Here is a 27,271-nt window from a genome sequence, read left to right as displayed (position 1 = left end):
ATTTTGAAATAACGGGTTGGTTATTTTGAAATCAGTACTCCTGCTTTCCTTGGGGAATAAGCTTATTTCAAAATAGTTATTTTGGGAGTTATTTCAAATTTAGTTATTTTGAAATAATTTCCTAGTGTAGACCTGTCCCCACTGAGCACAGAAATCGGTGTATTGCTCTTTCTCTAAAGAATTTAGGGTGAAACTCCCCTATGTTTAGCAGGGGCCAACTCAAGGCCTGTTCAACACTTATATCCCACATTAGCCCTATTTTGCAGCTGTAAGAAGATCAGAACGGTCTTTCTCCACAGGGCTGAATTACACTGTCAGGGTTTGACCCCACATTCAGTGAGCTCTATGACAAAAGTTTGACTTCAGTGGGTTTAGGATCAGGCCCTTTCACTAACAATTTAGACCTTGGTTCTGCAAAGACTAATAATACTCTGACTTCTGCAACACTTGCTGAGGATCTTCAGTGACTACAAGTAGGTAGGGCCTTAATCTTTCACTGTATTATTTCAATAGGACTACTTGCCATGCATTACATTTTAAACTCTTCCCAATTATCACCCCTAATGTCATTACCTCACAGACACTAACCTTCCCCCCTCACTCCCACTCTGTTCTAAAATTTGATTTGTCAATTTCACATGCGTTCATTTTTTTGATTGTATCACTTTGGTATATATGGTTGTGCCAATTTTCTTCCACAAATTGATCTGGCCCACAAAAGCTCATCACCTAATAAACCATCTTGTTAGTTTTTAAAGTGCTACATAGTTCTGTCTTTTGTTTCATTTTAAACTCTTGTATGAGTTTTTACAGGATTGGGGCCTAGATCAGTAAAGCTTTTAATACTGATCACCTCAGTCTCTGGTCATTAAAGAGCTGGGTTAGACTTGGCCAAAATTTTAGGATTTGCATTTAAATATGTTAATAGAAACCTTTTATTTGAATTTTTGAAGTATCACTAAGCTTGGTAAAACATAACTACCTTAAACCTATTTTCAAGTTTATTTACACATATATTGAGATGGTGGTTACACCTAAGCCTCATATAGATATTGGGCAGGATATGATTCTATCTTCTAGCATCACACTGAGAATCAAAAATACAAAGTAAAGAGCAAACATGGTGAGCCCCAATAGTTTGTTCATTTTCCATTTAGACACAGCAATTGAGATGATCACAAACAAGAGCATGAGAAAAAGCAGAACAATTGCACAAAATAAACCATTACTACTGACAGCAACTGCACTGAGTCCATTGAAGACAGAATAAAGGAACCAAGGAACTGGCAAACTGCAAGTAAGAGAACAGTAGTTTAAAAGAATGTTTAAAGAAGTTCACACAAATGCTGAATTTTATACATAGCTATAAAGCATTTGGAGTCAAGATTCATGAAGAAAAACAATGTCATCTTCATAATATTTTATCTAAAATTACTTATCTTGCTTTCGACCCTAGGAATCAAGTTCAGGATAGTATTGTGCTCTGCTTTAATTCTTATCATTCAAGAACCACAAAGCACCTTACTAATAATATTCACGAATTAAACCTTTCTGTACCACAAAGTCAGGTACATAAGTCATATATATCTCTGTTTTACAGATGCAGAAAACTAGTTTATAGTTTGTGTCTTGAGTAAAGTTACACAGGAAACCATGGAACATAAGAACAGCCATACTGGGTCAGACCAAAGGTCCATCTAGATCAGTATCTAGTCTGCTGACAGTGACCAATACCAGATGACCCATAGGGAGGGAACACAACAGGTAATCCTCATGTGATCCCTCTCCTGTCGCCCATTTCCAGACAAACAGAGGCTAGGGACATCATTCCTACCCATCCTGGCTAATAGCCATTGATGGACCTAACCTCCATGAATCTATCTTAACTCTTTTTTGAGCCCTGTAAGGGTACGTCTAGACTACAAGCCTCTTTCAAAAGAGAGTGTCTAGACTAGAAGTAGATTTTTCAAAAAAGAGAACTGCTTTTTCGAAAGTCTAGATGCTCCCTTTTGAAAAAAGCACAGTTTACATTCAATAGCGCCTTTTTTCGAAAGAGTACTTTCAAAAAAGGCATTATTCCTCGTAAAATTAGGTTTACTGTGATCGAAAAAACTGCCGCATTCTTTCGATTTACTTTTTCAAAAAAAACCTGTAGTCTAGACACACCCTTAAAGTCCTATCTTCCCCATGTCCTCTGGCAAGGAGTCCCACAGGTTGACTGTGCACTGAGTGAAGAAAAACTTCCTTTTGTTTGTTTTAAGCCTGCTGTCTATTAATTTCATTTGGTGACACTAGTTCTTACATTGTAGGAATAAGTAAATAACCTTTCCTTATTTACTTTTTCCACACAAGTCATGATTTTATAGACCTCTTTCATATCTCCCCCTTAGACAAAACTTGGATCTCTTGACTCCAAATCCTGAGTTTAAGGGCAAGAGATCATTGTTTCTCTCCTGAAAAATTGTTAAGGGTACGTCTACACTGCAACACTATTTTGAAATAACTAGCACTATTCCGAAATAACTTAGTCCATGTCTACACAGCAGGCACTTATTTCGAAATAGTGTCAAAATACTGTCAAGCTGGAGGACTTCTTACTCCGACTCCTGTAACCCTCATTGTTTGAGGAGTAAGTGAAGTTGAAGGAAGAATGCTCTATTTCAAAATAAGTGCTGTGTAGATGCTCGCTATTTCGAAATAAGCCATTTTGAAATAAGATACGCAATTGACGTAGCTCAATTTGTGTAGCTTATTTAGAGTTAAACCCTGCAGTGTAGATGCACCCTAAGACTACGTCTACATTGCACAGTTATTTCAGAATAAGCTTTTCCAGAATAGTTATCCCGAAATAACTTATTTCGCAATAGCATGTCTACACTGCAGAGAAGCCTCAAAATTAATCCGAAGCAGGCTTCCCTAATGTAGATGGGCTATCTCAATTTAGAGCCTCAGGAAGAATAACTTATAATGGCCGTGATGAAGGGCTGTTTTGAAATAGCGGAAGTGGAGCATCTACACAGCCCCTATTCTGAAATAACTATTTTGGACTAGGCATTATTCTTCGTAGAATGAGGTTTACAGAAGTCAGAATAAGCAGTCCGTTATTTCCAAATTATTTTGAAATAACGGGATTGCTGTGTAGACGCTCGCATAGTTATTTTGGAATACTGGCTGTTATTCCGAAATAACTTTGCTGTGTAGACACACCCTAAGTGATCCTAGCATAGCCTTGGCAGAAGTGTGTTCTTTTACAGGCCACTTTTCCTCCTGTGAATGATCACATACCCCTCTTTCCGTCCCATTTTATATTGCAAAACATCCCTGCGGCAGCAACACCAGCTGCTAATGTAAAACTGGGGGTGGGGAGCTCCTTCAATGCAGTATATGTGATCGGTCTGGGGAGGGAAAAGGGGAAGTGAAATCTGACCCAACCGTCTCTTCTTGCCATTCATTTCACCTCCTCTGCTCTATCTCTAGGCTCCATCGCTGACTTTTGTGCTTCTCGCACACTGGGTCTCATTTTTCTCTCCCTCTACGTATGGTTTCCTGCTGATTTGTCCTCTTCTATCTCTGCATGTGCTGCCCAGGCACCTAATGTCCCAATACATCCTCTCTTAATGACAGCACAGGGCCCACTGGCAACTGGTGTTTCCTGTCCTACTGCTGGCTGTTCCTATTTCTGCAGCGCAGCATCCCCCACCCCTGTGTGACCTATGAACTATTCCCTTCCTGTCTGCAGTTTCAAAGCCTAACACTAGCACAAATAACACTGCTCTGCTAGCCCTGCCCCCTGCTCTGGCCTGGGGCCAGTTCTGCCTCCCTGGGCTGTCAGGGTGATCCTCCCTGCTCCTGATCTTTCCTTTGCCTTTTTTTTTTTTTTAATTCTTTTCGTTTTGGGGTGGTGTTGAGCAGCCTGCTTTGTTCTCTCTGCCACTTGGACCAGGTATGTAGCAGCATGTAGCTCAAGCATCTCCACCAGCTTTCAAGGATGGCAGAGCAGCCATGCAAGCTGCAGACTCGCCCCAAAGAGGTCTCCTTCTGTGAGGCAGCTTTACCAGGCTCGACAGAGGGAAAATTGTGCCCTGCCTGTTGTCAGCAATTTGTTTTTAAATGACAGAGCTATTTCATTTTGAAAAAACGGCTCCTCGGCAGGTAGCGCCGTCTGTATTACTTTAAAGATAGCAAGAGTTTAGCGCAGATCTCTAGATCTTCTATAAAGTACTCGTCAAGCTCTGTAACAGGGTCAATGCAAGTCCGAATACCCTAGACGGTAAAAAAAACAAACCCAAAATTTAAAAAAATGTCACTTGAGGGGAAACCAATCTCGGCCAAAGGAGGGACATTGTCGCTGCCTCTCATGCCTTGGGGCTGAAAGATGAAATGTTTTCTGACATGCTGCCATCCATGGATAAAGCTGCTGTGATTATTTATTGTGTGCCACAGGCTCATGTTCAGTGGCATGACAGCAGATTAGACTAAAAACTTTTATCACTTACATTTTTGTGTGTGTTATCACCTCACTGCTGCAGTACCTGGCATGGGGTTGTAGTTATAAAATCTCTCTTTGGGTCAGGTTAACTAACAAATTCTGTTCCAATGAATGTGTGTAACTAATTGTCCAGCTGTGCTTTCATTTGGCTTTAAACCAACATCAAAGGAACGAGTCAGATTTAGACGGGAATAGAAATCAGCATTTTCTACTTCAAAACAAACATGGTATTTCACCTGTGGCTGGTACTTACCCAACAGTGATATCAAAGATGTTGCTGCCCACAGAGCTGGAGACAGCCATGTCGCCCAGGCCTTTACGTGCAACAATAACGCTTGTGATGAGGTCAGGAATTGAAGTCCCTGCTGCCAGGATTGTTAAACCCATAATTTCCTCTGAAATCCCAATTGTTTCTCCAACCTAATAAACAGCAACAATGATCCTGAGTTTTTACATACAGAATTGAATTACCCTATTTGTTCTTGAAGGCCTGCTGCATATTTGAGTTATAATTTTATTTGAAATCCTCTCACCAGCTGCAACCTATTTCTAGGATTGCCAGATGGTTTAACCAAAAATACCAAACATCTTCCCCCCCCAACACACACACACACACACACACACAAAAACACCGGGGAAAAAAATTCTGTGGGGGGTGGAGAAGGAGGAGACCAAAATTGTTAAGAAAGATAAATAAATAAAACAGCACGGCCCCCTTCACTGCATGCAGAGTCAGAATAGGGATAGGCACAGGGGAGCAGTTGAGCACTAAGACCCAGGGAAGGCATTGCTTCCCCTGGGTCTTTAGGCTTTTTGCCAGCAGCCATTTTGTTTTCTTGATCAAGCCAGAACGCAGCTTCCTTGCGGAACCAGATATGCAGGAGGACCGGGCCCAGTTGCTGAGTGTGACGTAGGGTTGCCAGGTGTCCGGTATTTTCGCCTCCTGGCAAGGAAAAATAACAGAAAATACCGGACATTTTAGGGGTCCGGTATTTTATTAATTTTTTTACCGGACAGGAGGCAAAAATACCAGACTGTCTGGGTCAATATTGGACACCTGGCAACCCTAACTATTTCTCCTTTTAAGAGGCAAAATGGTCTAATTCGAGAGAGTGTTTTGATAGGAAATCCTTTCTTTAATGGAAATAGATTTCTTTTAACCCCTTCTAACTGCAAAATTGGGTCTTGTATGTAAGATCAAGTGGGAACGGTTACAGTCCAGCACGCCGCTAACCTGGAAGACCTGCAGAAAATGTGGAGTTATCTTTACAAATTTGGCTAAACCTAAATTATGAAAATGTTTTTTTGTCTGAGTGGTCTTCCTAATTGGACAAACAATCCCAATTTGCTGATTGACATCTCTGCTGTGGTTTGGTATCCATAACTTCCGTTGAGTTTTGGTTTGATTAATTGTAAGAGAAATGCGCAATATATCATCAAATACATATTCCAGGCCCTAATCCTGTTCCTTCACATCCTCTTAAATAGCAAATTGATATTAAGTCAAGAGGCAGTGAAGGCACTCAACATCATATTATATAGCTGACCTTATATTCCTATAAACGTATTAAATGAGATATGGATAAAACACCTATTTCCCTTATAGAAACATGCACAGATAAAAAGATTAAGATGACATGTCTTCCATGAATGCACAAACTCCCTTAGAAACTGGGGGATAAAGATTTCATCTTTGTCAAATGAAAAAGGATGAAATTGAAAATCCTCTCTTGGATTCTCCCAGAACAAAATTTTTAGTGTTAGTTGGATGGCAATATCTGCATAGCCATTGAAAACAAAGGATAATATCTGTACTACAACAGCACAGCTGTGTTGCTGTCACTGTAGTATAGGTACGTCTGATGTCGACGAATAGCATTTTTCTCTTGGGCTACGTCTAGACTGGCATGATTTTCCACAAATGCTTTTAAAGGAAAAGTTTTTCCGTTAAAAGCATTTGCGGAAAAGAGCGTCTAGATTGGCACGGACGCTTTTGCATAAAAGCACTTTTTGCGGAAAAGCGTCCGTGCCAATCTAGACGCGGTTTTGCGCAAGAAAGCCCCGATCGCCATTTTCGCTATCAGGGCTTTTTTGCGCAAAACAGTTTTTAGCTGTCTACACTGGCCCTCTTGCAAAAGCATTTGCGCAAGAAGGCTTTTTCCTGAGAGGGAGCAGCATAGTATTTGCGCAAGAACACTGACAATCTTACATTAGATCACCAGTGTTCTTGCACAAATTCAAGTGGCCAGTGTAGACAGCTGGTAAGTTTTTCCGCAAAAGCAAGCGCTTTTGCGGAAAAACTTGCTAGTCTAGACGCAGCCTTGATGTACCTAGCCTCTCCAACAGACGGTGGCTAGGTCCATGAAAGAATTCTTAGGCTGACCTAACAGTTGCATTTTTTTCATCCCTGTACTACGTAGCGAGATCTATTTCATTTTTAGGTGAAGACCAAGGATGGTGGGTGATACCAGGGCTTGGGGAAACAAACACCATCAGCCCCTTCCCCCCCCCCCCCCCCACTGTGGCTTGCTAGCCCCTACCCAGCCTCCTCTACCTCCTACCCCTACATTGTGGCTACTGGCCCTTGCCCCTTCCAAACTCCCCTGGCCTTGGAGCTCTGGAAAGCCAGTGGTTGGCCCAGCCACAGTCTCCTCTGGCCCTGGAGTTCGGAGGAGCTTGCGGGCAGCGCGGCCGCAGCCTCCCCCGGCCCTGGAGAACTAGCCAGCAGGTATGGTAGAGGGCTGGGCATGGGTGAGGCAGCTTGGGAAGGCAATGCCTGCCCCTGCCTAGGATACCTGCCACCCACGCTGTAGACTAGGCCAGTGTCTGCTGCATTGTTCCCCCTCTCTACTTGTTCTCCTTCCGCCTAGAAAAACCTCTCACCTGATGTGCCCACCACACCATGAGGTAGGAGAAGGCAGCAATCCAGACAATGGCTCCGAGAAATGTGATGGCAAAGAAGTTTCTGGAGTTCTGTTCAAAGCAAGTTGGAAAAGAAAACAGTTAGGGGTCTGGCCTTCCCCACAGCCCTTAGGACTGGGTCACACACTAGGAAACCTGCCCTCTCCACATCCCATCACCTCAGGGAGTTTTTTAATACGGCCCCATCATCTCTGGTCTCATTTTGTTTGATTTTTCACCTCTCTAGTAGGAGCCCAGTCTCTGCTGATCCCTTGTGTGGTGGCTTCAAACCGGCTTCGTGCAGTGCTTAGTTTTCAGTCCACACTATTTTATTGCCTGTCATCCCACCCCCAGTGGGTTTTTTCAGTGGATCTGGAAGTGCTGCCTCCTGTCATGGGACTGGTCAGTGGGCGAATGGCCCATCTGAGAGGCAACCCATACCACTAGGTGCTGTGACTACACGCCACAATGAAATGCCCTGGATCTAGGCAGCAGTAGCATGTATGAATTCAGTCTCCTCTTGTGTAACGTACTCTGCGGACAGCGCTAGGCAGGCAGAGAGCATTGTTGTTTATTTCTTCTTGACATTTTTCACTGCTTTTTTTAAAAAAAAGCAGTCACGAAAATAGAGCTCCAAATGCAGCAGCAGCCCACGCTTCCCTGCCAAGCCGCCTCGCACAATGGGGACCGACTCCTTGGCGAAGACAGAGGGCTGCACTGGCCCCAGGCTCATCCTGGTATTTGCCTCTCTGCTCCCACTGCCCGCTGGGCAGAAGTGGAGGTTTCTCTCATGTCAAATCTGGGACTGAGCTAGCCTCTGCGGTTTCCTAGAGAAGTCTCTGCCTCAGCCTTAGCTGTTGCCTGCTGGGTTTGCCTTGCAGAGGTTGGGGAGGTAGAGAAGAATAGCTGCTTTCAGTTACTTTGAAAGCCACCCCACTACCAGAACTGGGGCTATGCTCCAGCTCTCATTACCATCAGTGGGAAGTAGGTAGCTAGAGGCCCTAGCTATCTACGGAGAAAACAGAAACACCATGGCTACGTCTACACTGGCATGATTTTCCGCAAATGCTTTTAATGGAAAAGTTTTCCATTAAAAGCATTTTCGGAAAAGCACATCTATATTGGCAGGACGCTTTTCCACAAACGCACTTTTTGTGGAAAAACGTCCGTGGCCAATCTAGATGCGCTTTTCCGCAAAAAAGCCCCGATCGCCATTTTCGCAATCGGGGCTTTTTTGTGGAAAACAAATATCTGTTGTCTACACTGGCCCTTTTGCGCAAAAGTTTTTCGGAAAAAGACTTTTGCCCGAACGGGAGCAGCATAGTATTTCCGCAAAAGCACTGACTATCTTACATGAGATCGTCAGTGCTTTTGCGGAAATTCAAGTGGCCAGTGTAGACAGCTGGCAAGTTTTTCCGGAAAAGCAGCTGCTTTTCCAGAAAAAGTGGCCAGTCTAGACACAGCCCATGGGTCTGTTAAAGCTAGAGATCAGTTATCCAGCACAGTGGCATAAAGAAAGTAAAATCTTACTGGGTTCCTAACGTCGGGCACAGTGAGCCAGAGTGGGAACACAACAGGCAGGAGGAAAAGGTAAATAGCTTGTTTTCTCCTGGTCTCTGGCCAGTTGAGGGATAACGGCTCTTCATTTTCTTCCTCCTCGTCTTCCTCCTCACTCTCCTCATCACTATCTTCCTCCTCCTCTGAGCTGTTGCCTTCTATGTCACCACACTCTGGAGAGAGCTGGGAAGTAGAGATCTAGGTTTTGATGATCCCATTTGGAAATAGTTGCAGAATATTCTGTCCCCAGGCCACCAGGCCGTGACCACATTATGAATGATTCCATCTTAGTGCAGATGCCCAGGGAAGCTGCAATCAGACCCAGGAGTATGTGTACAGCAGTTGTGCCCAGAGGCTGTGGTCAGGGATTTCCCCTTCCCCCGTGTTGGGCATGGGACACACCTAGACCATACATGTTATTTGCCTTTCAAACCACCAGGTCATCAGCACAGCTTTAAATAGCCTCATCTTTGTAAAGGGCCCACTGTCCCTTCACTGGGGTCGGGCACAGAGCATTAAAATAAAAAGAATAGCCCCAGAGAATGACACAATCTTTGCCCCAACCAATTTACCCAGGTTGTGGTAGCCTGATTTCTACTGCGGAGTCGCTCCTCGAGCAGTCCCCCTGGAATCCCTGGGCCAGCTGGAGAAGTAGAGCAGTACACTATGCAAGACTAGGATAGTAGCAGTAATACCTTTGAACCTGGAATTGACTAGCATTGCGGGGGCTTAGCTGAGTCAAACTAGTTATTCATGTTAGCTCCCTCTGTTACTACTCAAGATAGCTCATTACTACAAGGGCAGTCTCGTTAGCATGGTTACTCCCTAGTGCTGGGCCGTGCCCCTCTTCCAACATGCAGGTTTTGGCCTGGGCTGAGCTGTTGTCCGCATGGTTCCCGTTCACAGTACCTGCCTGCCATGCGGGGGGTCCACACCGTGTTCATCCTGCGTGACACTGAGGTTGGAGTCACTGAAATGTGTTACTTCAACAGTGGTGGGCGCTTCCGCTCTGTTCTCTGCTCAAAAGGAGAAGAGGGATAGCTGGGCCCAGACACGCAAGCAGCAAGACACGATCTCCCCCCTTCTCCGCAAGGAGCTTGAGAGTGTGAAACATTTATGTTTCTGACCTGTCAACTGGAGCAGGGTGGAGTAAGCTCTTTCCAAAAGGCTGGAAGGTCAATCTATTGTCCGTTCCCTCTGCTTATCCTACTGATGCACCCAGTTAGAGAGTCTGGCCAGCAAAAGCCAGCCAGCCCGCCTCAGGCCCACAAACCTCAGACATAAGCCTCTTGCGGTTGCTTTGCCTCCCTCCTTTATGCTGAGGCATCTCTTATGTAATACCATGCAGCGAAAGGCTCCCCGCTCCCCCCATGGCAAGGCGGGGAAGTGCTGATTGGCCGATTGCTAATGGACACGTCACAGCGCAGTCTGAGAATTCTAGGAAAGCCAGCTCAGCACCCAGGCAGGATGTAGGGCCGTGCTTCCTCCTTCCCACCGTGACAGGGGCACACTCAAGGGGCCAATGCGGTTCAAGGTTTCTCAAACAACTCTTCTGGCTGCCAGGCGTTAATCCCTAATCGCCTGGCACATGTCCAAAGAGAAAAGTGCTGACACCCAAGCACACAATGCAGAAACATCCCCGCCTGCTCTGTGCTGATCCCTCCAGGCATGTAATTAACCCAGGTGACCAAAAGCAAGAGACGCCAACAAACAGCCACGCAGAACAGCGCTGGAACATGGATGTTGCACGGTAGCGGGAAAAGAGGCATTGCCTCAGACTGTGGTTTTGACACGCTGCGGTGATGAGGCTTAGCAAATATATTCTGGATAGCCAAATCTGCTGGGTCAGGAGACCATGTTAGAACAGGATCTTACCAAGACTAGTATTGTAGGATGATTTGGTCTGAGCTGTGTGGACTGAACCAAACTCCGTTGTAATGGTCTTAGTGCAGCCGTGTTTACAGCTTTTAAAAAGGTGAGGTCAGGTGTTCAGTAGCCCTTGGTCACTGCTCATCGTCAGTCACCGTCTCTTTGGTAAGATGGGTAGGAGGTAGCCTAGCCACATCTATACAGGAAAGAGCCTTTTGGGAGCAGATCCTCACTGCTGAAGTCAGTGGAACTGTGACAATTTGCTTTGGCTTTGAGGATATCCTCCTCGATCTTTGTCCACGGCTTTGCTCCAGCGTGGTCCCATCTACATGGGCAAAACCGAACTCTGTTATCGCATGGTCTGGGCACGCCAATGGAACAGCACCTGCCTGTGGGGATGGGCACGTCTGTGTGAATTTTACCCATTCACTGTCAGCTGGTGCCAGCCCCACGCTCAGCATCGATCCATGTTGCAGCACTGGACCTCTACAACTGCCAGCGCAAGCAGCCTACGCCTCACTACTGAAAGAGAAGAAGCCATCAGCTACCCAGAATACAGTCGCATGGGACGTTTCACCCTGTGTGCCCCTCGCGGTCATCCCGCCACATCCCGTTGGAGAAGTCAGTCCTGGGCCCTTACCCAGTTTGCAAGCCAAGGCTCCGTTGTTTGTTTTAAAGACCAAATCCCATTTGCAGCTCCCCTGGCGGCAGGGTGGCACGGCTGCTGAGTGCAATGGCACAGACTTCCCTTCTGATTGAATAGCCTGACTCGTCCCGGCTGTTTCCTCTGGGATGCTTACTGACTTAATGCGCTCCCAGGAATGCACCAGAGTGCCAGCTTGGTGCCAGTTCATATCCTGAGCATTAACAGGAGACCAGTGCAATGCGATCAGCATTCACAAAGCAGGAATTTGTGGGACAGGGCTACGCTGCATGGGCAGCCCAGGATCTGCAGCCATGGTGGGGTGAACGAGTGCAGTGCAAAGCAAAAGAACTCTACAGGCAAATGGCACCGCTTGCCCTGAGCTCACCTTCCGGTTTCACTCCTGGTCTGGCCTGGGAGCCTACTTTGCCCATGGCCAAGTTGCTCATGATGTCAAGCTTGTCTTTAAATTTTTCTGGGAACGAGAAGAGGGACAGGACAGGCTGGTCATCAGGCATAAGGAATTAACTCCCACCCAACGAGCCTTGTAGTACAGGCTGCAGTCAACCCTGAGACCCAAGGGGTGTGTCTAGACTACATGGTTCCGTCGATGGAGCCATGTAAAGTAGTTTACCCGACATAGTCAATGACGCAGTGATTTAAATAATCCCCGCTTCATTAAAATAAAAATGGCCGCCGCGCTGTGCCGACAATCAGCTGATCCGGCACAGCACGGCAGTCTCGACGCAGATCGGTCGACAAGGGAAGCTTTTGTCCACCACACCTGTAAATCTCGTTGCACGAGGCATAAGGGAGTGGTCGACAAAGGCTTCCCCTGTCGACCGATCCACATCTAGACTGCCGCGCTGTGCCGGATCAGCTGATTATTGGCACAGCATTGCAGTCATTTTTATTTTAATGAAGCGGGGATTATTTAAATCCCCGCGTCATTGACTATGTCAGGTAAACTACTTTACATGGCTCCACTGACAGAGCCATGTAGTCTAGATGCACCCAAGGAGTTTTCAGCTCCAGAGAGTTGCTAATGACCAGGACTGTTATAGTCTCTCTCTACAGGCAGTTAGTACTGCAGTAATTATCCCTGAGCCCTGAAAAGGTGGTTTGCTTGGCGTCTAAAATAAGAAGCTTTCCAAGGAAGTCTAGATAAGATGTGGGGGGGAGAGAGGGATTCCTTCCCGCTCAGCAGCATGGCTGACATTCAGGGCTGCGGAGCGAGTGGGTGCAGAAAGAAGGCGTTGTGAGGTAAGATAATGTTGAGGCCTGCGTAGTTCAGGTTTTGATGACAGGAGAGCTACATGCGGCGCCTTCTCTTGTCATGTGACTGGAGAAAGAGGCTTGACCAGTGTCCTTGCCGCCTGGCAAATCCAGGGAATGGGATGAGAAATATTCTTTAAATTCCATGGATTGTGAGGACGACAAACTCCGCCGCGTCACTGTGAGGCCCCTCTTCATGCAATTGGCTCATGGATTGGCGTGGCCCACTCGTGAGCAGCCACAAAGCCCCCTCCCTGGGTTACTGTGTTCACACTGGCAGTGCACTCCCCCATGTGTGGTGTTAGGATGGCTGAGGGTACATCCTCTGGTTCTTTGCATCAAGCTGAGCTGCTCTAGGATTCTTTCCCCAGGAACTGTGGGAGAGCCTGGCTGTCCTTCCGGGCACACGGGGCATTGTGGGAAGGCACTGGAGGACTATCCGCGTTTGAGTGGTTTACCAAAGTCGGAGGAGTTACCTGCCCCAGTGAAAGCAGCACCCGGGATCTAGCCCAGTCCCAGGATGGGCCAGCAAGCCTGGGCTGAAAGCACCACTAAACTGAGAGGTTCTGAGGCTATGTCTACACTACAGAGAGTTTTTGTTTTTTCAGAAAAAGGGCTGTTTTTCCAAAAAAAACTCGCAGAGCGTCCACACCTCAAGTGCGTTCTTGCACAAAAAGATCAAAAGAACAGAGGGGTTTTTCTGGTGTAGGTAATCCTCATTCTGCGAGGAAGAACGCCTTTTTGTGAAAGAGTGCTTTCGCCAAAAGGTGTGTGTGGACGGGGAAGAGGGGTTTTTGGCACAAAAAGAGGAAAAAGCACAAGTGCCCTGGTGGCCATTCTGTGCACAGCAATCAGAGCTTACTTTCGAGAGTGTCCGTGCAGTCTGGACGCTCTCTTTTCGATGCACTTTTGCAGTGTGGACGTGGTCTTGCGCAAGAAGTTTTTGCAGACGATCTCTTCCGATAAAAGCTTCTTGCACAAGCAGGGCCGGCTTTAGGAAGTGCGGGGCCCAATTCGAACAGTTTCGATGGGGCCCCAGCAACCAGGATTTTTTGTTGAGCAAAAAAAAAACACACCGCACACAAGTTTTGACGGGGCCCCGGCAGCCCCCTCCCACAGCGCGCCCAGCACACTTCCAGCTTCAGGGTGCGGGGGAATCAGGCGAATTGGCCCAAAGCCAGCTCTGTGTGCAAGAAGCCTGCAATCTAGACATAGCCTGAGTGTGGAGTGGAGGAGTTAGGGAAACACCTGAGGAAGAGCTGGCGTTCACCCAGCAATGCAGAGATTCTCAGAGGCAGAGCACTGCAAATCCCCACATATCTGTGTGCACCACTGCGGCTGTATTGTTTGCCCTCTTTGCAGACTGAATGTGGATTCAAATGCAGGCTCTGACGGTGAGAGCGGGTGCTGCGATGGCTATGGATCCCTATAAAAGCTAGAGTGCACATTGCAGGGGGGATAGAAAAGAACGATCCTGGATGCAGATTGGAAATAGAGCCACAGGTCTGTGTCTGCGCCAGGCTCTGCTCAGAGCACCCAGAAGCAGAAGCTCAGTGAGCCAGGGGCAGTCAGTACTTTACAGACATGGAAGGCCAACGCCGTGCTTTTCTACACGGTAGCCCTGGACGTGAATTTCCTCTGACAGTTTCACCAAATGGTTTCTGCTGCTGGCTGTGTAATAACAACACCCCACTGTCGCTCACCAGTTTGTCCCTCAGGGCTGGGCCTTGTCATTTGACAATGGCACCGAATGAATAAAATCAGTAACCTGAGGCCCTAAAATCAGCAAGCTGAGCCACACAGAGAGGTTCTTGTATCCACCTGAGCCCCCGGGATGCTAACGGGGCTCAGGCATCAATTCCAGTAGACTTTGCTTGCAGGATCAGGGACTTTGTAAGGAAGAGATCACCTACCGACCTGGGCTGAGCCTGTTATCTCCCATGCTACCAACAGGCAAACTAGTGGAGTCCGTCGGTATAGCTATATGCTAGGTCAGGCATAAGTCACAGCCATAAAGCAGTGTGCCTACAGGCCTGCAGCTTGTAAGACAACGGCAGAGCTAAAGAAGACAGAAGGCCTCAAACCCTTAGTATATGCAGTTAACCAGCAGCAACCCCAGGTCATAAGAGAATTCTGTAGTAACAAAACTGCTGACAGGTAAAGCCCAGCTCCTAGTTTATACCAGCTTGGGATGTGAGGAGGTTGAGGAACAACTAACAAGGAAGAGGGGAGAACCCCCTATTGAGGATGAATTAGGCGTAGCGGCACCAGCATAACACGGTTTACACGTTCTTCCCTCCCTTGAGCGTGGTAGCGCTTGGGCTGATGGCCTGTGGCGATAGTGATGCGGAAAGTGATGCTGTGAGCGGTGATAATTAACGGTTTACGTTGTTCTGCCAGGACTGGCGTGAGGGGACAGCTACTCGGCTGCTCGTGCGGTGTTCTCTCTTTCTACCTGGCTGGGTTGGTGTGTTTGTGACTTCGCTAGCGGTGCTAATGAAATGCTTGCAAATACAGAAGGGCATCCTAAGTGTGATTGCTGCAGCTGTGCGTGTCAGGGTTCCTAGCTGAGTAGTAATACTGGGCCTGATCTTGGGGGAAGACTATATCCGAGCGTTTACTGGGAATTCTTAAGTAATCAGTATCATTAACACATAAGCCATCGGTCAGGCAATGCTAGTGTCTCAGCCCACGGTCTCATGGCAGCTGATGTCAGAGTTGGTGGGGGCATTTTTTGGCCAAACGGTATGTCAATGAGAATGGGATGGGGGTGGTAAAGTTGCAGCCCATTGTTTTCTCATCCCCCGGGTTCAGCTGGGGAAAGGATGAGTCCGAGCTCAGAGCCAGACTCCCAGCAGCCTTGCCCTGCTATTGTCATTGAATCATGTGCAGCGTGGGTGTGAAATGCACCAAGACAGAGCCCTCCCGTCCCTGCTGCTATGCACAGATTCAAGCACCTAGGTGCTGTGGCAAACACCTTGTCTCGCTCTGTAACCACTAGACCATATTGTCTCCCTGACACTCTCCTACCGGCTAGTGAGAGATAAAGCATGTGCATTGCAGAGGGGTTGGATCGGGGCAGGCATGCCCCCGCACTGAATGAGACTAAGATAAGCGCCAGCTGTTGGCTCCCTGCCTTGGACTGAGCTAAGGCTGCGGATCCCTCTAGGAGAGAAGTGCGAATGCTCGCTGGGCACCTCTTGGGCTTGACTGGCCCTCGTGCACGGGATCAGCCTAGAGATCTGACATTGATTCTCCTGACTGTGGTTCCCCGGGGGGCTGTCATTGGCCCGGGAGGGAGAAGGGATATTTGTAGGTTCAGTCACTGTTAGATCTCAGGCTCATTCTGCAGCCTCACTCCATCGGCACCTGGCCTCCATTTATCCCGGCAGCCCTGCCCGTGTTCAGGCCTTCTCAGAAAGCTATGGCTTTGGACGTATTTGGGGGAGATGATCCACTGCAATGGGGGTGAGCAATCAAGAGTCCTGAATAACCCACATTAACTGAACAAGGCTGGGCGGTTACAGTCAATAAGTCCTCCAGAAACCCATGGACCTATTTAGGAGCCAAACCTGTGAGACGGACACTGTTGGAAAAACACGGTGCTCTTCACCTGCATTATTAACCATCCCCAGACTGGCTCATCACCGCCGATGCCTAACGATACTGTTGCCTGTCACTAGGCAATAATCACCTACCCACTGACAAATGGGTTGTTTTCCCCATTCCCGGTGACAGCTTTTTTCTTCCCTTCAGCACATGTGGCGCTGTCATTAGCACTGTACCAAGGAATCTGAGCTTTGCCTCTCAGGAGGAAGCTGTTGGCTATACAAGAGGGCAGATAACTTGTCAGGCCTTGCATTTCAGCCACCTAACAGCCACACAGACAGAGCAGCTCAGGTCAGAGCAATAGGCCAATTAACTTACGTGTAAATATCAAAGGAATGTCAAGTGTATTAATTCACGTGAGTGTTAACGTAATTCAGTGGAACTAAGAATAATATTGTCGTCACTGTTGATTGCCATTGACTTACATTATGTGTATCCCTGTACTTAACTCTAGGGTTAGGAGTAAGACGAGAGTTTACTTGATGTCCAGGAGACACTAGGGGTACGTCTAGACTACATGGCTCCGTTAACGGAGCCATGTAGATTTGTTTGTTCGTCAAAGGGAAATAATCGCGGCTTCATTTAAATTTAAATGGCTGCCCCGCTCTGCCGATCAGCTGTTTGTCGGCAGATCGGGGCAGTCTGGACACTCCCCTGTCGACATGAAAGCCCTTTATCGACCTCCCTGGTAAACCTCATTCTACGAGGCATAACGGGGAGGTCGATAAAGGGCTTTCAGGTCAGCGCGGGAGCGTCCAGACTAGCGCGCTGAGCCGACAAACAGCTGATCAGCTGTTTGTCGGCTCAGTGCGGCAGCCATTTAAATTTAAATGAAGTCGCGATTATTTAAATCACAGCTTCATTTCCCTTTGCCGATCAGCCTAATCTACATGGCTCCATTGATGGAGCCATGTAGTTTAGATACACCCGATGAGAAATAATACTGTGTTCTACGCGCTGGATACCGGCAATGATACAATGGGGCAGAATTAGCCAGCACATTAACTAACATTTTGAAACCATGCCTAATGCCTACAGCCACTGGGAGTTCTGGAGAGGGATGGTGCTATCTGCACAGCACAAGGGGAGAGGCTGGCATGGTCGGAGGGAAGAGCGGACGCTTCATGGAAGCAAGCTGAGCTCAGCAAGACCGAAAGGCCTCAGGGCAGAGTTGTGATCAGAGTTGTGTGTTACTGAAGCAAGAGCGCTTTACTTCCCAAAGCACATTGGGACCAGCTGTATCCTCACCAATCTCTAACGGGCGTATTTTATGGCCTGGCAAAAAGAAAACATCTGGCTACACATTCGCTGAGCTATTCAACGCCAACGTGGGAAAGGTATGTGCTCAGTCGCCCTCCATCGGCTGGGGGAACTGTTCAGTGCCACGGCAAAACCACGGTTGCTAATTTGCTCATTACTCGCCTCTTCCCAGGTGTATTTAATGGGCCGGTGTGGGTTTTGTAAGAACGGCTCGCACAGAACTTCAGATATGGAGTGCCGTTCCCACAATGCCCAGGGCCCTGGATGAGAGAGGCACTGAACTTTGGAAGCGACTCCCATTCTCAGTTGGGCCCACAGGAGGGCCAACGGGGCCAGTGACTCAGAAGGGTCTGGGGCTCTCAGTCACTGCTTTTGCTATTGTGGCAGCAGCAGGGGCTTTAAATTGCCGCCGGAGGCCCAGGCAGCATGCTCCAGGCGGTGCTGAAGGGCTGGTGGGGGGAGGCTAGCCCTACCCCATTACTTCCAGCCAAGGCTCCACCCCTTCCATGAGTGCGGCATCCTCCCCCCACACACACACCTTGTCCAGGAGCAATCCCTCCTGCTCACTCTGAAATAGCTATCTGCAGTGCTGTGGAACAGCTCCTCAGCTCCTGGAGCAGCCCAACTGATCTCAATGGAGCCACGCTGCTTTTCGCCAGCCACGGCCCTGCTCCCGTGTGTGTCGCTGTGAGCGTGGCCTGCATCCAGCCGGCAGACCTGAGTGTGAAATCACACAGCGGTGGGGCATGAGCTCACCTTCGGCCAGGGGGTCCAGGGTGTGGATCATGAGCTGGAAGATGGTGGTGCGCATGTGGCTGTTGTGCAGAGAGGCGGAGCTGCCTCCTCGCTGTAAGGGTGAAATGAGCAGTAGAACAAGGGCAATGTTAATCCCAGGCCCACGTCAGACTATTCCTGCTGTCGGTTGCCCTATTTCAGTGGTGGGGAAAGGTGGAACTGAGGCCCAGCAGTGCTGCAGCACCCCCGGGTTTGCAGTGATTTCCACCATATCCAGGGTCTACGGATTGGTTCAATGGCTCTCAGCCCCCCCAGTAGAGAAATGGTTCCAACACCTCTGCGTCGCTCCTGGAGACTGATGTCTCTAAGCCAATCAACAGGGCTGGGCCACGCAGCCACAGGGCAGGTTCCCATCCCTCCCCACCAGCTCGAGAGAGGCGAGCATTCAGTCTCCATAGCAGGGTTGCCAACCATCAGTAAATTTATGGACAGTCCATAAAAAATTAACCGAAATTGGACATGTCCGTAAAGTCCATTAAAAAATGTAGGTGTCCGTAAATTTCGTAATAGTGCAATAAAATTAAAAAAATCCCAGCAATTATTCTATAGCAATTAAATTTCTTCTGTGTTGCTTCAGCCATTTTACTGCAGAGCAGTGGAAATTGGACGTTTTAGTTGTTTATTTAGCTCAATGGCTGAGGCGACGTAACGTGAATCACGTGATCCATGTGATGTTATCAGCTACATTATCCCGCCGAGTTAGCGTCAGCACACTACCAGGACCATGACTAACTCAATGACAGTGAGTTAAATAGCATATTGTTCTTGTGATGTATGAATGACAACGATGACTTTTCACTTTGGGCCATTTATGTCGTCTTAATACAGTATAAAAATTATGTCCATAAAAAAAAATTGGCTGTCCGTAAATTTTTCCCATTTTGTCCACAAATGAAATTTCTGAGGGTTGGCAGCCCTGCTCCATAGCCTGTCCACGGCCGCTCGGCTAAGACTCCCAACAAGGAGCACGATCCAGCAAGGCACACATTTAAAGTTGAGTCCATGCGTACGTGGCTGGCTGACCTGGGGCTTTACTGCCAGCTACACAGTGGTTTGTCTATTGTGGGCCCTTGTCTGCTGGGAAGCGGACTGAGCACCATCCACATTTCTCAGACTGAGCCTGCCCCTCTGATCCATCCACAGTATCCTGAGAGTAATTAGCCTCAGATTGCAGCATGGGCCTATCCTTAGACAACAAGCCACTTTCTACTTCCAGCTACACTGGGGGCTTCCATTTGCTCCCGGCCCACAGCTCCTCCTTTTCACAACAGCAGGGTTTGACCCAAACTCCGTGACACAGAGCAGAGGACATGTTCTGAAAGGCATCCGTGTCCTTTCTATTCCTGAGCAGCAGAACCATCGCTGCTCAGGGGCATGTATTTCATGTCCGAGCCGGTTCCAGCTGCAATAAACTCAGATCCACATGGTGCTGCACAGACTTTTATCCACCTACCTCCATCTTCTTGCTGTCGCCAGAGTGCCTTGCGCCATCCCCTGCAACTGACCCATCGCCTTGCTGCATGGAAACGGACATAAAATGATGGGAATGCCATTAGTTTTTCAGCCACCCTGGCACGGAAGAGTCTACACCTCTCTGCCTGTGAGGTTTGCTCACAGAACTGGAGACAAGCCAGTGGGAGGAGCTTGTAGCCATGCAGAGGGGTCAGGGTTTGGGCCTGGAAACCTTATAGCTCCCCAGGATCTGTGAGCAAGGCAAAGCTCTGTCATATGGATCTTGAGCCAGACCCAGGAGGACCTCCCCTTCTGCAGTGCTTCCTGAAGAGCCGGACAGCCACTACCTCTCTCCACCTGTTTGCTGACAGGCAGAGCCAGTGCAGAGGGGGCAAATTGCTCGTGGCGGATTCTGGCAGCGATAGGTTCTGCTGCTGTCTCACAGTTAGAGTTCTCCCTTCGCTTGTGCCTGGGGTGTGGAAGACGTAGGTTTGATTCTTGCTGTGATCATGGTGCGGGTGTTAATTCGGGATATAAAATCCCGTTCAAATGGTTAACTGATTAAAGGGGAGGCAGGCAGGAGTGGTCCCCCCTGCTGTGAACAGAAGCTGCCACAACATTTTGGCACCTGAGGCGGGGAGCTCAAATGATGCCCCCATGTCCCCTGGCTTGGGCCAAAACTTTGAAAGGTCTCAATTCTGCCTTCTTCCCGTTCTACTCCTCTCATTGCACTCCACCGTCTCTGTGCATCTAGAGCAGAGAGAATACATGTGCACCAGCAGCAGACACAATTTTCTACACTCTGGGTGCTAGGGGCGCCCCTCCACAGTCTGGCACCTTAGGCGGCTGCCTCAATTTGCCTCATGGTAAGGCCAGCCCTGCCTAGAATGCTCAGTATCTAGTCCAGTGATGAGCAACCTTGACGAGTGAGTGGGCTGCATGAGTGAGCTTCCTTCATCTCAGCGGGCTGCAAGGTTGTCATAACCAAGATGGTCTCCCGGGACAGGGTAGTTTTTCTAACAGCGCACGTGTGTTCCTACAGTTTGCTGAGGGACCAATTGAACCTTAGCAGGGCTTTGACTGGATGCAGAGGGAGCACATGGCTCCCATAGTCAATGTTCACATGCCCTTGCTTCACGTGTGTGTTACTTTAGTAAGATGGTAGAAAAAATGATGCAAATAGAAACCAGAAGTATCTGACAGCCCTGCATGTGGGCAACATTAAACAAACTGTCTCACAGGCCACACACAGAACCCTGATGGGCCGCATGCAAACCGTGCGCTGCAGGTTGCTCACCTCTGATCTAGCCTGATAGGTAAAAGGTGGTGGGGCAGGTTCCCATGTGGCCTAGGGGATAGGGTGCTGCCTGGGGAGGACAGGGTCATGGGTTCAAGTTCCACCTCCCCTGGGTCAAGTCTGGACAGGATGAGGGACAGCCTGATAGGTGAAAGGGAAGAGCTGTGATCCTTAGCTTGTTTAGATTCAAACAATCCAAGAAATGCTCCCATTGGCTCCCAGAGTGCTCATTTCAAGCAAGTATGTCTTCTACATAGAATAGCTTCCAGACTGCTAATGTAGGCCTGGAATCTCCAGCCCTAAATGGGATTGAGCCTTCTAGTTCCCTTTAACGATAACTGAGTGGAAAACCCCATGCATCTTTCTGAAAATGGAGAGGCACCCCAAATGGGTACAGTGTGAGTTGTTCTACAATTGAGCCCCCTTTGAACAGACTCTTCCTTGATTTATAGCTCACTTCCTAATATTTAGATTGTTCCATCACCATTTAACAATAATCGGTAAGTAAAGCAGTTGTCTTGACCAACCGGTATAGTTCTGAAGAGGTTGATTGGGTTGGTCCCAATCCCATGTACCCGTTGCCAAGGAGATACAGCCTTTCCTTGTGTTTTAAGTGAAAAGAAACATTCCCAACTAGGCAACAGAACAATGAGGATACTAACCTTCTCCGTGTCTTCAGAAGCTGTCGCCTTCACAGTACTTCTCATCTTGTTCACCTGTTCCTTCACCCACTGTTCTAAGTGAATGTTCCATTTCATGGTAAACACATAGAGGGCGTAGGCGCTCAACAAAAGGAGGCTTTCCCACCAGACAATGAAGCTGTCTAGGAAAAACAGGATGAGCATCAGTAAGTCTAGAATGTAGAATGAGACGTCTCTAAACAACGGCCACCAGGTCAGGTGGAGTATCTCCCTCGAGAAAAGGGCACACGTGCCAATGACAAAAAGAATATTAAACACCGCTGAGCCCACAATGGTGCCAATGCCCACATTGCTGTGTGAGATGAAGACACCAATGAGAGAGGTGAAGAGTTCTGGTGCGGATCCGCCTGCTGCCATGAAGGTGGCCCCCGCCACGTCGCCAGAGATCTGCAACTTATCCGTGATTACATCCAAGGCAGGGACAAAATATTCATCACACACTATGGCCAAGGCCACAAACACATACATCATGCCAAAGATGTGAAGTATGACCCACCCTTTCCTGCGCTCCTCCAAGCTAAAAAGGTCTTGAGGGTACTCTCCATGGGTGGGGAGTGTTGGGTAACTCCCCTCTTCATCCAGGTGGCTCAGATTGACACTTCCTTGGGGTGGGGTTGCATTCACTGATGATGTGACGGTCACGGCTGATGTAGCATCCACGTATACACAATGCCTTATCTTGGATACTGTTGTCCCGTTGCCCACTGCTGAGGCCTTGTTGCTGGCATTGCTGGAAAGGTCCCTGGTGGTCACTTTCATTTGGTCCTCAGGCTGAGATGCTGTCCAACGTGCTGAAACAATTTTAGGGCCACAGAGAAGCTGATAGATGGAAAAAGCCAACACCATGGCCAATAGGAAAAGAACCTGGTTCCACTGAAGCCTTCTCCTTGGTGGTAAATGCATTTCCCAAATGCTCACAGATCGGATCAATGTTCCTGAAGCCAGTGGAGACTTCTTCTGGTCAGTACCCTGCATTTACACGTATCATTTGGAGTCCCTTGCTGCTCCTAAATGTGGGGATCTCAACCGGACTGGAACTACATGCTACACAAAGTGCAGGATCCTGCAAAAGAAGATGTTCTGTTGTGAAACACATGGTATAATGATCTACTGTCACCTAACATCTACTGCTTTGCAACTCAGCCTCAATGCAATATTAGCTGGCATTATGTTTGCATGATACAAGCTGGTCCCAAACTGGCAAATTCAGATATGGGTCCAGATTTCAATCCCCCAAGTTTGGGGCTGTTCAGATCTGCCATTTTGGTTGGCCTCGTGATGGAGATGAGCTAGCCGTAAGCTTCAGCTCTGCCTCTGGATTCAGTTCTCCCCCACCACTTCATCCCACAGAGCTTAGGGTTCTTCAGATCCAGGTTTTTATTTGGGCCCATCTGATATTTTGTAGCACTGACAACATGCTCGATGCTTTATAAACAATCAACATTGTCCCTGCCCCAAGGAGCTTACTTACAGTCTAAATCACTCTGAAGATTAAGCACTAAGGTTGACCCTATCGTGTTAAATCCTCTCTGTACAGCCCTCTTACTTACTATGTAAGCATGACAGGTTGCTGGAAATGTACCTGGTAATTGCTCTAAAATCTCCCTGCTAGTGCCACTCTGTAGCTCCCCAGTATTTGCACTCACACAAGATACAAACCAAGCAAAAGGTGATTTCTATGTTTGCTTACAGTTTGAGAAGGGCAGAAGACAAGGCCAGGGTATAGCAAAACCAAAAGTGTTGAGTATTCATTTGTTACTATGGCTACATCTCTTCAAACCTGCCATCCAAATTAGGACTGGCAAAGTGGGCTCGCTATCACACTGTCCGTTTGGGGATAATGAGCATATCTTGCATAATTATTTGAACAACGCTTTACAAGAGGAGCTAAACTGTAAATACCAAAGCAACACAGACGTGGGCTATGACAGCATAAAACCATTGATTTGAGCGTGAATCGCATGTACCTTTCAGTTTGGAGTTGATGCCTCTGAAAAATATTATTTAAACGGAACGGGATTATTATACGAAATGAGAAGAGGATGCAAATAGAACACAGCTGTAAGCCATTCACTAAGTTGTTCTTCAAGCACACATACTCACATTATATAAAACTCCATAAACTAATCAATGTAAATTTCTAACTAGGGGAAAGGAAGGAAAAGACACAGATGTTGCAATCTCTGCTTTAAATACGTGGGAGGTGCTCAGAGATGACAGTGATGAGGACTTACAAACGTGCCCACAGAGAGATCATATAAATTCCAGTCTTATTGTCTAAAAAGTACATGTGTATGCGCCTATACTGATTGTAAACATGCAGTGATACTGCCAGCTGTATTCCTCTCTAATGTGTATAGGAGTAATGCAATAAAGGAAATGAAGTCACCCTTTATAACAACCAAAATAAAGCAACGCAAAAGAAAGAGAAGAAAAATAACAAACACAAAAGATACTTGAACTAACCCCTTGTTTAAACACAATAGTTTACAACAACTCTCCAAAATGAGCTATCTAAGCAACTTTTTCAAGTAAAGGAGCAGTTCATCAGTTGGTGCAAATTGTTAGAGTTCTATGACATCAAGACTTTCTGAGGCTCCAGCCTTTGTTTTTCCAGTCTCAATGACTGAACGCTATTTTCATATTCTTATGCACGCAAAATATTTTCTTTTACAAGTATTATTCAGATCCATTCCTTTACCTTATGATTAGATGGTCTGACCTAACAGAGCCCATCTGACAATCATATAGACTACCATAGCTTACCTTCAGAAAACGATGTCCAAGAGGAACTGGTATTCCATGGTTAGCATTTAGTGCTGTAAGCTTCTTTGACATGGAGCACCCAGAAAGGAGCTGAGTTATGGGTGAAAGCAGCAGCAAATGATCCCATTTTCATTAGGTCTCGCCCAGCTGAATTCCAATAAGAGAAAGGGTCAGGTGTGAAGGGCATATTGCTGGAGGAACAGCCAATCCAGTTTAATACCTGCAGCCTGTAAGAAGATTAAATAGTATTTTATAGGTTCGGGACTATCGCTGAAGCAAATATCTTTGTCTGAGACTATGGATGTTCTCAGTTTCAGGGCAGGAGATAATCTCTTCGATGAAGCACACAGTAACAGTACCAACCCCAAGACAGTGAGATGTGATAGATCTTTCCAGTGGCAGACTTGTGGGGATGCAGTCTCAGTTGATGTAAACTGTCATTGACTTTCAGGGAGCTATGATCACCTATTCCGGTTGTGGATCTCCTCCTGAGTTCCATTTTAATGACACATCACACATTGCTAGTGGTTATTCCCCAAATCTGAGTTTCTGTCAGCAAAAACGCTACTAGAAGCTTAAGTTCCATGACTAGCAAAGGAAAACGGGCCAGGCTCTCCATTTGGATGAGGTTGCTTTGCCTTTCATCTCTGTAAATCTCTGGAAAAAGGCAAAAGTAGTGCTCATCTTTAAAAAAAGGGAAGAAGAACAATCCAGGGAACTACAGACCAGTCGGCTTTACCTCAGTCCTTGGAAAAATCATGGAGGAGATCCTCAAGAAATCCATTTTGAAGCACTTGGAAGAGGGGAAGATGATCAGGAATAGTCAACATTAATTCACCAAGGGCAAGTCATGCCTGACCAATCTAATTAGTTTCTATGATGTGGTAACTGGCTCTGTGGATATGGGGAAGTCAGTGGATGTGATATACCTTGACTTTAGCAAAGCTTTTGATATGGTCTCCCACCATATTCTTACCAGCAAGTTAAGGAAGTATGGATTGGATAAATGGATTGTAAGGTGGACAGAAAGCTGGCTAGATTGTCGGGCCCAACAGGTAGTGATCAACAGCTCAATGTCTGGCTGGTGGTCAGTTTCAAGCGTAGTGCCCCAAGGATCAGTTCTAGAGCCTGTTTTGTTCAACATCTTTATTAATGACCTGAATGAGGGGATGGATTGCACTCTCAGCAAATTTGAGGATGACAGTAAGCTAGGGGGAGAGGTAGGTACGTTGGAGGGCATGAATAGTGTGCAGAGTAACCTAGACAAATTGGAGGATTGGGCCAAAAGAAATCTGATGAGGTTCAACAAGGACAAGTGCAGAGTCCTGCCCTTGGGATGGAAGAATCCCAAGCACTGTTACAGGCTGGGGACCGACTGGCTAAGTAGCAGTTCAGCAGAAAAGGACCTGGGGATTATAGTGGATGAGAAGCTGGAGATGAGTCAACAGTGTGCCCTTGTAGTCAAGAAGGCGGATGCATTAGGAGGAACATTTCCAGTAGATCTATAGAAGTTATTATTCCCCTTTATTTGGCACTGGTGAGGCCACATCTGGAGTATTGCATCCAGTTCTGGACCCCCATTACAGAAAGGATGTGGACACATTGGAGAAGGTCCAGCGGAGGGCAACCAAATGATTAGGGGGCTGCAGCACATGACCTACAAAGAGATTTGGGCTTATTTAGTCTGCAGAAGAGAAGAGTGAGGAGGGATTTGATGGCAGCCTTCAATTTCCTGAAGGGAGGTTCCGAAGAGGATGGAGAGAGACTGTTCTCAGTAGTGACAGATGGCAGAACAAGGAGCAATGGTCTCAAGTTACAATGCGGGAGGTCTAGGTTGGATAGTAGGAAAAACTATTTCACTAGGAGGGTGGTGAAGCACTGGGATGGGTTCCCTAGGGAGGTGGTGGAATCTCTATCCCGAGAGGTTTTTAAGTTCTGGCTTGACAAAGCCCTGGCTGGGATGGTTTAGTTGGGTTGGTCCTGCTTTGGGCAGGTGGTTGGACTTGATGACTCCTGAGGTCTCTTCCAACCCTAGGATTCTATGGTTCTATGATTTAGGGCAGCTGCCTGTCTTTTTGCACACCAGATACAACTTGTTATAATTTTGGCTGTTTTAGAAATAATAAGAATTTCATGATCATCTCTCCTGGCACTAGGTCTTTACTGGTGGTTAAGGCCCGGTTTGTGAGTCCTTGCTTCATTCTCAAAATGGATTTCTAAATGGCTGCCATAGACATGGCAGGTGGCATTTTAACTGGATTTATGTGGTGATGTGTCCCTGCCTGGGGCACTATGAGCATACTGTACATCTCCATGTGGAATGAAGAATTAAGCATATTTAAATCAGTTGTGGGTGTCTGGGTGGCTCAAGGGCTTGGGAATTAATCAGGGGATCTCTAGTTCCAGTTTTTAATTTGCTCTGTTTGGTGGTGACCAAAAGTTAGTACCATCTGATAGTTGAGAACTGTGACTCCCTTTGATGAGGGTAATGCATACGTTTGGCTTTTTGCCCTCTCCTTTTCTGCTCTGGTGTAAGAGGATGCTATTCGGGAGGCCAGAATGCCTTTCTTCCTTCCCTAGATGAATTTTTAGGGGTAGGATCATCTTCAGACCATATTCCTTCTTTTTGCCTATATATGAGCCCAGTTTTTTAGTTC

The 27,271-nt window shown here is 47.3% G+C and overlaps 1 protein-coding gene across 1 annotated transcript; it reads right to left on the bottom strand.

Moving 5' to 3' along the window:
• Nucleotides 1-1,029: 1,029 nt before the first annotated feature.
• Nucleotides 1,030-22,882, bottom strand: SLC24A1 (solute carrier family 24 member 1). The gene is made up of 9 exons (XM_089781868.1): nucleotides 21,795-22,882; nucleotides 18,253-18,450; nucleotides 16,437-16,605; nucleotides 11,848-11,934; nucleotides 9,857-9,963; nucleotides 8,921-9,130; nucleotides 7,373-7,462; nucleotides 4,743-4,909; nucleotides 1,030-1,291 (listed from the first exon to the last, which is right to left on the bottom strand). Exons 1-9 carry the CDS (start codon nucleotides 22,821-22,823, stop codon nucleotides 1,042-1,044), a joined length of 2,307 nt encoding a protein of 768 aa, XP_089637994.1. The 5' UTR covers nucleotides 22,824-22,882; the 3' UTR covers nucleotides 1,030-1,041.
• Nucleotides 22,883-27,271: the final 4,389 nt, after the last annotated feature.

Source organism: Pelodiscus sinensis, chromosome 14 (genome assembly GCF_052426305.1).
Source record: "Pelodiscus sinensis isolate ZL-2025 chromosome 14, ASM5242630v1, whole genome shotgun sequence".
Classification (NCBI taxonomy): domain Eukaryota; kingdom Metazoa; phylum Chordata; order Testudines; family Trionychidae; genus Pelodiscus; species Pelodiscus sinensis.
This window is presented reverse-complemented; position numbering and strand designations above follow the sequence as displayed.

What these genes read in the sequence shown, in the direction of transcription:
- SLC24A1 (XM_089781868.1), bottom strand. Translation starts at nt 22,823, where the DNA reads ATGCAGGGTACTGACCAGAAGAAGTCTCCACTGGCTTCAGGAACATTG. An exon ending in GGAAAACAACCCATTTGTCA is followed by an intron (nt 11,935 to 16,436) that starts GTGGGTAGGTGA and finishes TCTCGTTCCCAG; the next exon opens with AAAAATTTAAAGACAAGCTT. An exon ending in TGGTGTGGTGGGCACATCAG is followed by an intron (nt 4,910 to 7,372) that starts GTGAGAGGTTTT and finishes GCTGTTTATTAG; the next exon opens with GTTGGAGAAACAATTGGGAT.